The sequence below is a fragment of the Rattus norvegicus genome, chromosome 4 (genome assembly GCF_036323735.1).
Source record: "Rattus norvegicus strain BN/NHsdMcwi chromosome 4, GRCr8, whole genome shotgun sequence".
Classification (NCBI taxonomy): Eukaryota; Metazoa; Chordata; class Mammalia; order Rodentia; family Muridae; genus Rattus; species Rattus norvegicus.
Window position 1 is genome coordinate 154,914,074 of NC_086022.1, and position 12,520 is coordinate 154,926,593.

General features: G+C 39.3%; 1 protein-coding gene across 32 annotated transcripts in view; it reads right to left on the reverse strand.

Annotated features, from left to right (window-relative positions):
• The window catches only part of Wnk1 (WNK lysine deficient protein kinase 1), a 125,558-nt gene extending 113,484 nt beyond the window's left edge, over positions 1 to 12,074 (reverse strand). For 29 of the 32 annotated variants that reach the window (XM_063285410.1, XM_063285409.1, XM_063285407.1 and 26 more), the window contains exon 1: positions 11,151 to 11,909. In XM_063285410.1, coding sequence (XP_063141480.1) covers positions 11,151 to 11,909 — 759 coding nt within the window. Of the gene's footprint in view, positions 1 to 11,150 lie in introns of all 32 variants that reach the window. The other 3 variants (NM_053794.2, NM_001002823.2, NM_001199095.1) reach the window with 1 other exon arrangement.
• Positions 12,075 to 12,520: the final 446 nt, after the last annotated feature.

The following is a 12,520-nucleotide window of genomic DNA, read 5'->3' on the forward strand; positions in this document are numbered from 1 at the left end:
TATATACATTTGTATGGAGTACTGGTTAGCACTAATGTAATCGCAAAACTTGTAAGAAAATGGACTTACAATATATATTTAAGTAAGGTCCTACATTCTCAAAAAAACCTGCTCATTTTCCCTCGTATGTAGAATCTAGCCAATAATATATGTGTACATGTAAACAAATGTACATTTGAGCACAGTATAACATATACAAGAGAGGCCACGAAAAGGTAAATATTAGGAAATGAAGGAGAACTGAATGCAGGTGATGAATACAATTAAACTAATTGTTTTTCCAGTTCTAGCTGTCAGAAATTTTTCATTTTTGGTGTGTATAAGTGTATAAATATATATTGTATAGTCAAAGTGTAAAAGCCAAGGTGAAGCACTACAACTTCAAAAAGGCTATCCTAAATTACAGGAGTTTTACTGAGATATATATATAGACTTTGGATCTGGTTAATTTTGATGTGAGGTGATTTTTTTATTTGTAAGTTTTTGTTTGTTTGGTTGGTTGGTTGGTTGGTTGGTTGGTTGGTTAGTTGTTTTTTTTTAAGACAGGGTTTCTTTATGTAACTCTGGCTGTCCTAGAACTCCCAACTGTACTAGACCAGGCTGGTCTCAAATTCAGAGATCCACCTGCCTTTGCCTTCTGGGTGTTGGATTAAAGACCTACCTCACTACTTCCCACGGTGTTTTTATAGTAAAGTTATTTTAAAATTTTTCCAGATACTTGCAGCCATTAGTAACTTCCACTTGTCTTTCTTGCCAACAACTACCATACTCAAAGAATACAAGAAGAAATATTTCTGATAAAGACATGCTGCAAAATGACTAGAGAAACACTTAAAAGAACAGATTCCCATTTTTATAATAATCAGATGATCAAAGCACTACAAATTAAAAAGAAAAATGTTAAATGCAATATTTCTCTAATCAGCAACAGCAAAGAACTGTCATTTATAAAGAATGGTAGTGAAAAAAAAACAGAAAAGGTGCTACAATATTTTTAAAAGGAAGTAGTAAATTTGCTAAAATGTCAACTCTTTTATAGCATTTTAACGGGGTCAGTTTGTAACAGACAATAGAAATAGAACATTAAGCTAACCAAAACTTAAAATTTAAATTTACAAATGTTTACGTAAATAAAAAATCCAATAAAAGAAAAAAATATAAAAAATTACAAATGTTTAAAATGTAAGTGAAATCAACATAAATGAGCTCAATAACAATATATATTTAACCAATAAGCCAAATATTATTCAACCTGTAATGCTAATTGAAAACTATTAATTTTAACTTTCTGGTCCTAAACTTGCCAAATTCAATCTGTACTTAAAATACATATCAATTTGAATGCAAATTTTTCAGAAATATTAGATCCATATTTAAACCTCATACAATTTACAACTGATCATCTTTATTTTAAGCATATTTTTAAAGTTTTGTGGTCATTTCCAGATGACACAGAACCAAGTAGCCAATACCCTTAAGAATGCCAGTATGTCCAAGTTTTATTGTGACTACAGTATCTCACCTATGACTCTCCATTTTTGAGAAAGACACACTGTCATAATAGGAAAGAGTATAAAAAAATTACTATCACAAATGGATGTAAGAAGAGTAGGCTCACAGACTGACTAACAAAATAACAGCTGCATTGAACAAGAAAAAGACACATCCAACTTCATTCTCTGCTTTTCCTCTTGCAGGGATCCTGACCCTACCTGCTCCCAATCAATACTCTAGAACAAGAGACCCTCCCAAGAACCCTCCTCTTTTTTTCCTGGGATGATGCCTATAGAACTTGATCCTGGAATGAGGCCTCATGGTGAGACCTCCCAGTAAGCCCATGATAGTGCCCAATCAGACTGGGATGACTTAGCCAGACAGGTAAGAACAGAAGGGGCCTTTATCACTTTTGTTTCTATTTCATAGGAGATTGCAGTGCTGCGCCTGACCTGAATGTTCTTTAAAGGCCTAGGGGATATACAGCCAAACCTAGAAGCATGAAAAGATTCAAGTAATACAAACCCAAAACACTAAAGGTCATGAAATTTACTCATGCCTAATCTCCTTTAAAAAACTAAAACCAGTTCTAACAAAATTAACAATTCCACTACCTAGTACAGAGACTATCAGAAGCATTAATAAGGATGCTGAGGAAACTGAGGCCAGGCATTATGCACCCATAATTCTAGCACCAAGGGCAAAGCAGAAAATTAGGAATTCAAGGTCAGCTTGAGCTACATAAGGAGCTACTGTTTTAAAAACAAAACAAGTATTAATGACAAAATCTTTCTACTTTGAAGGCAAAACTTCAGTTACATGAAGTTATTGCAAGTAGACACATCCTGTTTCCACAAAATAATCTCACAATGACTGTCAGAATTATGTCTCTCTTTAAACACTTAAGCCTGGGGGCTGGGGATTTAGCTCAGTGGTAGAGCGCTTACCTAGGAAGCACAAGGCCCTGGGTTCGGTCCCCACCTCCGAAAAAAAAAGAACCACACTTACTTAAGCCTGACAGAAGTAATATTTTCTAACTAATATCTGTAATATCTAAAAATGTATAAGCACATTTGTTGTATGTATATATTGCCTAAAATGCCATTGAAAGTGGCAATATGTTTCAGGAAGAAGTATAACATGTGTAACAAATTTCAGTAAAGTCAAACTGATTTCTTCCAGAAAGCATTTTCTATTAGAAAGAACAAGAACTGAGATAAAAGATCTCACTATGTACCCTTGGCTAGCATGGAATTCAGAGATCCACCTGTCTCTACCTCCCTAGTGCTGGGATTATAGGCAGTGCCAGCAAGCCCTGAGCATGTCAGTGATCTTAAACAAGTGGTTAAACCTGAATTTGTTTCTCAAATATAAAAGTCAAAAACTATACTATCTGCCCTGTAGTGTAACTGTGACAAATAAATTATACAGTGGTGTTAGGTAAACAAGTAACTGTCAATTTTTAATAACCTTTCCCCAGTAATTATAAAGAATTCACTTTGCAAGCACTCTTAAAGCCTAAAGTACTACATATGTATAGTAGTTTTTAAACTTTTGTCTAAAATTAAAAAAAAAAAAACAAGGATACACTAGAAACAATAATTCAAAAGTTTCTGTATAACAGAATTTATTTAAAATCTTGCTGTCTTGGGCAAGTCACATGGCTCAGTGGTAAAAGTACCTGCCAACCCCAAGTCCCATGCCTGGACCCACAATGACAGAAAAGAGCTGTCCTGAAAGCTGCCCTCTGACACAGATGACAAAGCACACATCTCCTATACATTTGTGAAGGTCAGGGGACAACTTTCCAGATTCCATCTTCTCCTTCCACTATGTGAGCCCCTGAAATCAAATTCAGGTCAACAGACTCGGTGGCAAGCAGCATGACCTGCTGAGCCATCTCACAAACCCTCAATACTTCAACCTAATTATTTTTATTATTTTACTTTATATACATATAACATATCTGTATATATATATACAAATATATATATATATATATCTTTGTGAGGAATGTTCAAAGATAACATCAAAATGACAACATAAAATGACACTGCATAATCACACCTAATATTTATTTAGGGACCAAGTTTGAGCTACATGTTTGAGGCAGAGTCTCACTCTGTAGACCAGGCTGAACTATTTTTTTTTTAAAGATTTATTTATTTATTATATAAGTACACTGTAGCTGTCTTCAGACACACCAGAAGAGGGCATCAGATCCCATTACAGATGGTTGTGAGCCACCATGTGGTTGCTGGGAAATGAACTCAGGACCTCTGGAAGAGCAATCAGAGCTCTAAACCGCTGAGCCATCTCTCCAGCCCCAGGCTAAACTATTAACTCACAGCAATCTCCCTGCCTCAGCCTCTCAAGGGCTGGGAATTACAGGTATTTAGCCACTACACCTGGCTAAAGCAGCTTTTCTTTATCCCGGCTGTACAAGGACAATAATTAACATAGCATTTGCCCAAGGCAATGAGAATCACATAGCAAAATAATAAATGCAGGTAACCTAGGATTTTTTGGTTTTGTTTTGTTCTGTTTTGGGTTTTTTTGTTTGTTTGTTTTTTGAGACAAGATTTTGACCAGGCAGACCTTGAACTCTGCCTGGAACATCTGGATTTAAAGACCTGTGACACCACTGCCCTGGGGGCAATCTAGTTTTTAATTTTATTCACTTGAAAATGTGGCCTCTTTAAACCAAAACAGAGATTATGCTAAGCCTCACCTCTTTCTTTCTTCCCTTTTTTTCCTTTTGATTTTTCAAGACAGGGTTCCTCTGTGTACAAGGCTGTCCTGGAACGCACTCTGTCTCGAACTCGAGATACATCTGCCTCTGCTGGGGCTAAGGTGTGTACTGCCACCACCTAATACAACAACATCTACTTCTAAAAGACCAGATATCTACCATGGTTAAAAACCATCTATTAAAATTCAAGTTACTGAAAATATTTTTTGGTTTTTTGTGCTTCTTTTTTTCGGAGCTGGGGACCGAACCCAGGACCTTGCGCTTCCTAGGCAAGCGCTCTACCACTGAGCTAAATCCCCAGCCCCCTGAAAATATATTAATATAAAGAATAATAAGGTTAAATATGGTGGCATACACCTTTAATCCCAACACAGAGGCTGGTGGATCCACATGAGTTCCAGGCCATCCCGGTCTACAAAGGGAGTTCAAGACAACCAGGGTCATCACAACCAGGGTCATCACAGAGAAGCTGTCTCAAAAACAAAATCAAACAAAACAAAAACAAAAAAACCCAAAAACCTAACATACCAAAAATCTCTAAACTGTAGTGATTAATATTTCAAGTATTTTCAGAAATTATTTTATTTGTTCTGCTATGGTTTTATCTAAAACATTGATTCTCAACCTTTCTAACGCTACAACTCTTTAATGGAGCTTCTCTTGTGGTAACCCCCAATCATAAAATTATTTCCATTGCTACTTCATAACTAATTTTGCTACTGTTATGAATTATAATATAAATATAAATTTGAGAACCGCTGATCTAAAAAAATTTAAAGCTACCAGAAATAACAACAGGATAAATTCTTAATACTACCAGTAATGGTTGAATATCAAGTACCAAAGGATAAATTAGGGTAAATTTCACATGACCAAGATCTTTCAGCACTTGAATTTTTAATGTGAACAGATGAAATCAGTCACCAGGTAACATTATATTCTCACTTGTCTTTTATACAATAAAATCTTTCCGGGGCTGGGGATTTAGCTCAGTGGTAGAGCGCTTACCTAGGAAGCGCAAAGCCCTGGGTTCGGTCCCCAGCTCAAAAAAAAAAAAAAAAAAAAAAAAAAAATCTTTCCAAGTTCTTAGACTAGAAATTAACATCATTAATTTGGGTCAGAAAAAAAAGGTAAGGGAAAAAATAACAAATTTAAATTCCTGAGACTGTGAAAAAGAACAATTTTTAAAAGTCAACTAAATCCAATTCTCAACAGTTATTTTCAACAGCATTAAATATGTATTTTAGAATTTGTTTTGTTTAGAACAGTGTATCTGTAATTCTGTAGCCAGGCTAATCCTACACTTGTATTAGACCTTACTATTTCAGCCTCCGAAAAACTGCATTGCTTGAATTCAAATCCAGGCTCTACTAAATATTGCTACTAGAATTACAGGTTTGCACCACCATACCAAGTAAACATACATCTTAAATCCAATCTTACCTAGCCAAAATCATATTTTTTCTAATTGTTTCTGAGTTTGAGATCAGCCTAGGCTACCTAGTGAGTACTAGGTCAGCCTGGAGTACAAAGTAAGCCCTTATCTCAAAATCAAAAACCAAAACAATCAAATGGGAAGACTCAGTTCAATAGGTTACTTTAAAGCTGGCAAAGGAATAAATTATGGTTTGAGTCACAGGACCAAATCCCATTTCTGCAGCACTGCTAATCTTGAAACATTAATATCCTGTACTTCGAAGCAGGCATGGTTGCACACCTTTAATCCCAGCACTGGAGCAGAGAGGCAGGTAGATTTCTGAGTTCAAGCCAGGTCTACAGACCAACTTACAGGGCAGCAAGGGCTACACAGAGAATCCTATCTCAAAAAGGAAAAACCAAACCAGACCAAACAAAAAAATCATGTACTTAGGAACTCAAACCATAACTTTGTAAAAGACAGTTTAAGATACAGGCACTAAATGGGCTGAAGTGTAAACAAAAATTCTAACTTTTACTTCTTTTTAGGTAGAGCTGAAAAAGCTCATCAGTATATACAGCATCAAAGAAACTCACTATTTAGAGACAACCTATGAGAAAAAAGTCAGAAATAAGTAAATTACTAGGTCTGTTTGTTTTCTTAAAGCAAATTATACTGTTTCCTAATGAGCATGCTCCAACTAACTATCCTCCATAAGAGTAAACTGTACAGAACACCCTGGGAACATTTTTCCAGCAACACAGTCGACCAAATAAAAGTGATTTTGACTAACAGGTCCTGATAAAAGAATTCTTTTAGGAGTTCTCAGTTTATTACTTAAGATTGTGGTATCAAAATATTACCTTTTTATTACTGAGAAGAGATTCTTGCTTTGATAAATAGCTACACATATTGTGACCCTAAAAATAACCTAACATTAGGAAGTTTGATTTGTACACCCCACTCATTCATCCTCCAAAGTCTAGATCCCCATATGAAGTGATAAAAATTAAACATTTATTAGACTTTAGAAATCTGACAGCCAATTCTACATAAAACTAGTATTACTTCATTTGAAATTACTAATTAGCTATCTACTGGGACTACAAATATAGTTTGGGTTTTTATTTGGCTTTTTGTTGTTGTTGGTTTTGGTTGGTTGGTTTTTTTTTTTTTTTTTTTTTTTTTTTTGGTTTCTCTGTGCAGTCCTGGATTTCCTGGAAAATCAACTATGTAGACCAACTGGCTTCAAATTCAAAGGATCAGCCTGCATCTCCTCCCAAATGCTGGAACTAAAGGTGTGCGCCATGAGCATGCGCCTTTCTTTTAAAAAAAAAAAAAAATCTTTATTCTTCAGAAAGTTAACATATATACAGTCAAATATATCCACCACCTTTCTCCCCTTCAAGTCCCTTTAATGTCCCCCAACACATATTCCTCAATTCTTTGACTCTTTAAAAATAGCCTCCTAATTCCAATTTGTTGTTGCATAGGTTTGGGACTGCATAAGAAACCTACCAGTAGGGAACATCATGATAAAGATAATGAATCTCCTTCTCAGAGAAGTTACCAACTGCCAAAAACTCCTTAGGATGCGATAGGCCTTGAAGAGAATATCTATACCAGAAATTTGGCTGGCAAGTTTATGTTGATAACCACAGCTGTTTCCTGGACCTTTTGTAATACTGAGAATTGAACCCAGAACTTGGGGATATTAAACAAATATTCTAACACTGAACTAAAATACTCTACCACTAAACTACATCCCCAGCTCTCTTCTCTTTCTGAGTTACAGTCTCACTGATTTGTCCAGGCTGACCTAAAACTTACTCTGTAGCCTAGACAGGCCTTGAGCCTGTGATCTTACTGTTTCGGCCTCCTGGAATAGCTAAAATTATAGGCCTCTGCTACCAGGTCTCACTTGTAATTGCCTTTAATATCTTCCAAATTACTGAATCATAACCATTTTAATGTTTGTTCTTTTCTAACATAAGATAAATTATGTAATGCCCTACATATTTCAGGTCCTTATTTAACAAACAAGTAGGTGGGAGAGAGACCCTGATTTCATCCAATTTTGCAACTTTCACAAGTTGGCTCTCTCTTTCCACAATGTAGGTGCTAGAGATTGAACTATTGGACATCAGGCTTAGTGACAGGGGTCCTTACCTAATGAGCCATTTCCCAAGGCCCTTCTAGTTTTTTTTTGTTTGTTTGTTTGTTTGTTTGTTTGTTTGTTTTGGTTCTTTTTTTCAGAGCTGGGGACCGAACCCAGGGCCTTGCGCTTCCTAGGCAAGCGCTCTACCACTGAGCTAAATCCCCAACCCCCCCTTCTAGTTTTAATACACTAAAAATTTTAAAACCAGGCATGGTAGTACATACCTAAAATCTCACTGCTAGGGATATAAAAGCAGGAGTTCAAGGCTATCCTGGGCAAATCAGACTTTTAACTTAATGGAACACAGTACTCATCCAGACTTGGTTCAATCCCTAGTAAAATGGGAGTGGAGAAAATGTGCATTCAATGTCAAGGGGTATTTTTTTTCCTCTCCAAAGCTTTACTTATCTTTAGGTTTGACCTTTAATTTGGACCCAAATATACTTTGATCAAAAACAAAATGATACAAAACAAAACCCAAAAAATACTGCCTGACTACTGTCATTAGGTGATCTTATACTAGGAGTCACATTTGTTTATTTTTAAAATGGAAGAGGACTTTTTTTAAGTCAAAAGAAAAATTTTTCAGAAGCTTGGTTAAAGGCCATGAAAAGTTCTAAAACTCATGGCTTCATTCTATAAGCTAAGATTCATTTCATTCTGCTTCCAAATGGTGACTTTGATTAAATATAATAGTCAATGTAAGATTTTTCATTAGTGTGATCACGCCCACATCTACATAAAGAACTAAGTCCAAAGCCAGGTGGCGGTGGCTCACACCTTTCATCCCAGCACTAGGAAGACAGAGGCTAGTGAATTCAGGGCCAGCCTCAGCTACAGAGCTAGTTTCAGGACAGCCAGGACTGTTTACACAGAGAAACTCGGTTTCAAAAAACCAGAGAGAGAGAGAGAGAGAGAGAGAGAGAGAGAGAGAGAGAGTGAGAGAGAGCACACAGTCCAAAAACTTAATACATTCTGAGAAAAACTGAGGAACTTTAAAGTTATTATTGTGAATTATTAGTTCTAGGACATAAATTATCAGTCCGTGAAAACAAGCATACTACATTCTGAAAAGTCCTCTTAAAAATGGAATATTTGACTGCTACAGATATAGTTCTATGTTATAGCACTTGCCATAGTACAAAAGATCCTCAGTTCAATCCTCAGAACAAACAAAACAAAAAAAGTAATAATAAAAATAAAAAGAGCACACATTTATAAATGAAATGTAATTAAAGAATTGAATTCCTGGATCAGTAATAGATCCTTAGTACGAAAAAGTCTTCCTGTAAATCAGTTACATCTAAATTATTGAGTATGACTGACCGGTAGTAGTAGAGGCATATTTTGACAAGTTTACCAAAGAAAGAAATAAACAACCAAACAAAGAAGGTAAGTTAGTTTGCCTAGTATGGCTAAGGCAGAAGAATCAAGGGTTCAAGGCCAGCTTGGAGTACACAATGAGCTCCAGTACAGCCTTCATTATACAGAGTTTTAAAAAAAAAAAAGTCACATCTCTAAAAACAAAATAAACTTACTAAAAGTAATTTAGTCACATTTCCAACTCTAATCCACTATAAAATTAACAAGGCATTATTTTACTTCATATTGTGCTTAGAAGTTCCATTTTAAATGTTGAGCTCAAGGAACTATATGTTACTGAAGAACTTTCCAGTTTCAAGTTTGCTTCCACATGCTGTGTTAACTTTCTTTCACATTTTAAAAATAAAAACAAAATAAACACGCAATTTCCAATAAAGGAAATTTCAAGCATATAGGAAAGTAGAGGGGAAAGCTTAATCGACTACCTTGCACTGAACAATCATGTGCTAATAATTGTTGAAGCTGGGAAATTACTAGCTACATTCCCCTCGCCTTTATTAGATATTTAGAAGCAAATGCCTAACATTTCACATTTCATATGGCCTTGGGTCATCTGGAAATCAAGTTGTTTGTTTATTAGTTCTTAGGTAAATCAAGTTCTGAGATTACTTCAGTTACTTTCCAATCCTATTTCAGTTTGGTTCATTTTCTTGACAAGAAATGATGTAGCTGAAATTCTGCTTCCACCACTAAAGTTCATTTCTGGATTCAAACAAACCAATATTTACACAGATGCTTTATAATAACAACTGTTTGTTGCTATAATAAATCAAGCAAATAGTCCAAACTAATCTATTTAAGTCTAGAATATACCTGCACTTTATTTATAACCTGGAATTTTCCCTGAGATAAAAAAAAAAAAAAAAAAAAAAAAAAAGCACTGTAATCCTTCAGACTTTCGGGAAGTTTCATTTAAAAATCTTTTATATCCCTAGCATAGTGGCATGAAGTTTATAATCCTAGCATTCTGGAGGGTGAGGCTGAGGGATCAACAAGTTCAGGACAGTCTGGGCTATACTTTAGGACACCGTCACAATAATCTTTCATAACAATATTACAATAATGATGGTACTGTCACAACTTTCAAAGCACTTATACAATTCTGCATGGACTTTTACTACTCAGTATGGACTGAATAGGACCAAGAACAGACACTCTAATGAAGTGTCAGATCACAGCTAGCCACATGGCTTAAGCACCTGTAGGTAGGTGCATACTGTACCCTCCTACTCTGAAAGCACTTATCCTTAAAGGGAAAGAAAAGAGAGTTTTGATGGTTTTAAGGCAATGTCTTACTATGCAGTCCAGAATGGCCTTGAACTTGAAGTTCTCCTGCCTCAGCCTCTACAGTAGTAGAGATTTTCAGGCATGCCCTGTCACATCTAGAAAGCATTTCTGTCTTATTATCTACTAAATGTCTATGCTGCTATCAAGTACAGGGTCTGGTCTAACAACCCGATCTTAGAGATGGACACACACAAGGCAGTTCATTATTGCAGAGACTTAAATGAGACTGACGTGCACAGGAACAAAAAGATTTGATATTTACTTAACACAAAAAATGTTCCCAAAGGCTGAGGATATATATAGCTCAGTGGGAAAGCACTTGTCCAGGCCCCACTTGTTCAATCCCCAGCACAAGGAGGGAAACCCTTTTCCAATAATTCCATGTTTCCTGGCAGACATTAAACACACAAGTTTGTACTTAAATGACGTTTTATCCCCTGCCTGATAACAATCCCTCGACACCAATAGTTCCTATCGTTTTCCAAACACCTAACTACAGGCTCCACAATCTCCCAATTTCCACCTCTTCGGATGCTGGCCTCCCCCGCCCTCCTCTCAGAGTCACAGAATTACAAGTAAAGAGTGAACTCGACAAACTGGCTTAACCGAGTCAAATTTGGGATCCAAACAACAGAATAAGAAGGGAGGTGGGGCATTACCTGCAATTCACACCAGGCGACTTCCACAGTGGTTTCGGTGTCCAGACCTTTGTAGACCGTCTTAAAGGAGCCTCTGCCGATTTCGATGTCAAATTTGAGAAAGCGACCGTCATTGGACATTCCCACTGCCTTGGTCTCCAGCTCTTCGATATCATCCTGTTGCTGGTTCCTTTCCTCCTGCGGCTCTTTGGCACTGGCACCACCGCTGCCACTTCCACTTCTGGACGGCGGCGGCTCCTCTTTGCTACCCACGAGGCTGGGCTGGGACACCGGGCGGTCTTTGCTGGTACTGCTGGGGACGGTCGCGGTGGCCGAGCCTACAACGGCTTGTTCCCCAGGGGAGGCAGCAGCCGAGGGTTGCTGAGACACCTGGGAAGCAACGGTGGCCGTCAAAGTTTCCTCTCTGTGAGGCTCGGGTGGAGCACTCTGAGGCACCACTGCGGGTACACTAGGTTGAGGGATAGAGAGAGGGAGGCCCGGCAGCTCCAACGCCGTGGCATTGGAGTCGCAGATGACGCTTCGGCGGAAAAATCGGTGCTCCGTGGGGGTAGTGGTGGCGGCCGCCCCACGACTGTCCTTGTCCATAGTGTGCCGGCGGCGCCGGTATTCCTCTGTCCTGCCAATTCCGGAGTCGGCGACCGCGGCCCCCAGTTTCTCGCCCACGGAAGAATCGGAGCTTGAGCCATTCTTGGGGACTGGAGCCGGAGGCGAAAGGAAGCCAGGAGTGCCGCTCTGCTTCTCTGCGGTGCCGTCAGACATGGTTGGTCCGGTGGAGTGAAGAATGCGGGCTCGGATTTATGAATGAAAAGGGAAAAGGGTGGCCCGGAGAAGCCACCAAGAAGTGCTGGGCAGCGCTCCTACGGCGGGCTCGGAGCCACCGGACGACTCCCACTCAGCACTGACAAGGCGCCCCGAGGGCGACGCGGGACACTGAGTCCGGCTGCGGCGGCTGCTGGCACCGAGGCTGCTGCGGCTCACGGAGCGGGCTCGTCGGCGAGCGAGGAGGGAGCGGAGCCACGGGGGTTAGCGCCGCACAGTCCGCATCCATCCTGCAGCCAGCGGAGGCCGGTAGGGCTGTGGCAGCAGAAGCGCCGCAGTCATGAGGAGCAGGGCGCGGAATTGGCTCCCAGGCGAGCGGATGCGACGAAAGTGAAGACGGCTAAGCTCCCGCCGCAGCCGCCGCCGCCGCCGCCCGCCGAGCACGGCGGGATAGGCCCTGAGGGCGGAGGCACAGCGCGCGAGGGACGAGCCCCGACGCCGGGCGGTGGCAGCCCGGGGCACAGGAGTGGGAGGGGCCGCGCAGGGGAAGGAGGGCCGAGGCCCGGGTTCCCGGTCTCTCGGCCGCCGCCTCAGGCAGCACGCGCCCCGAA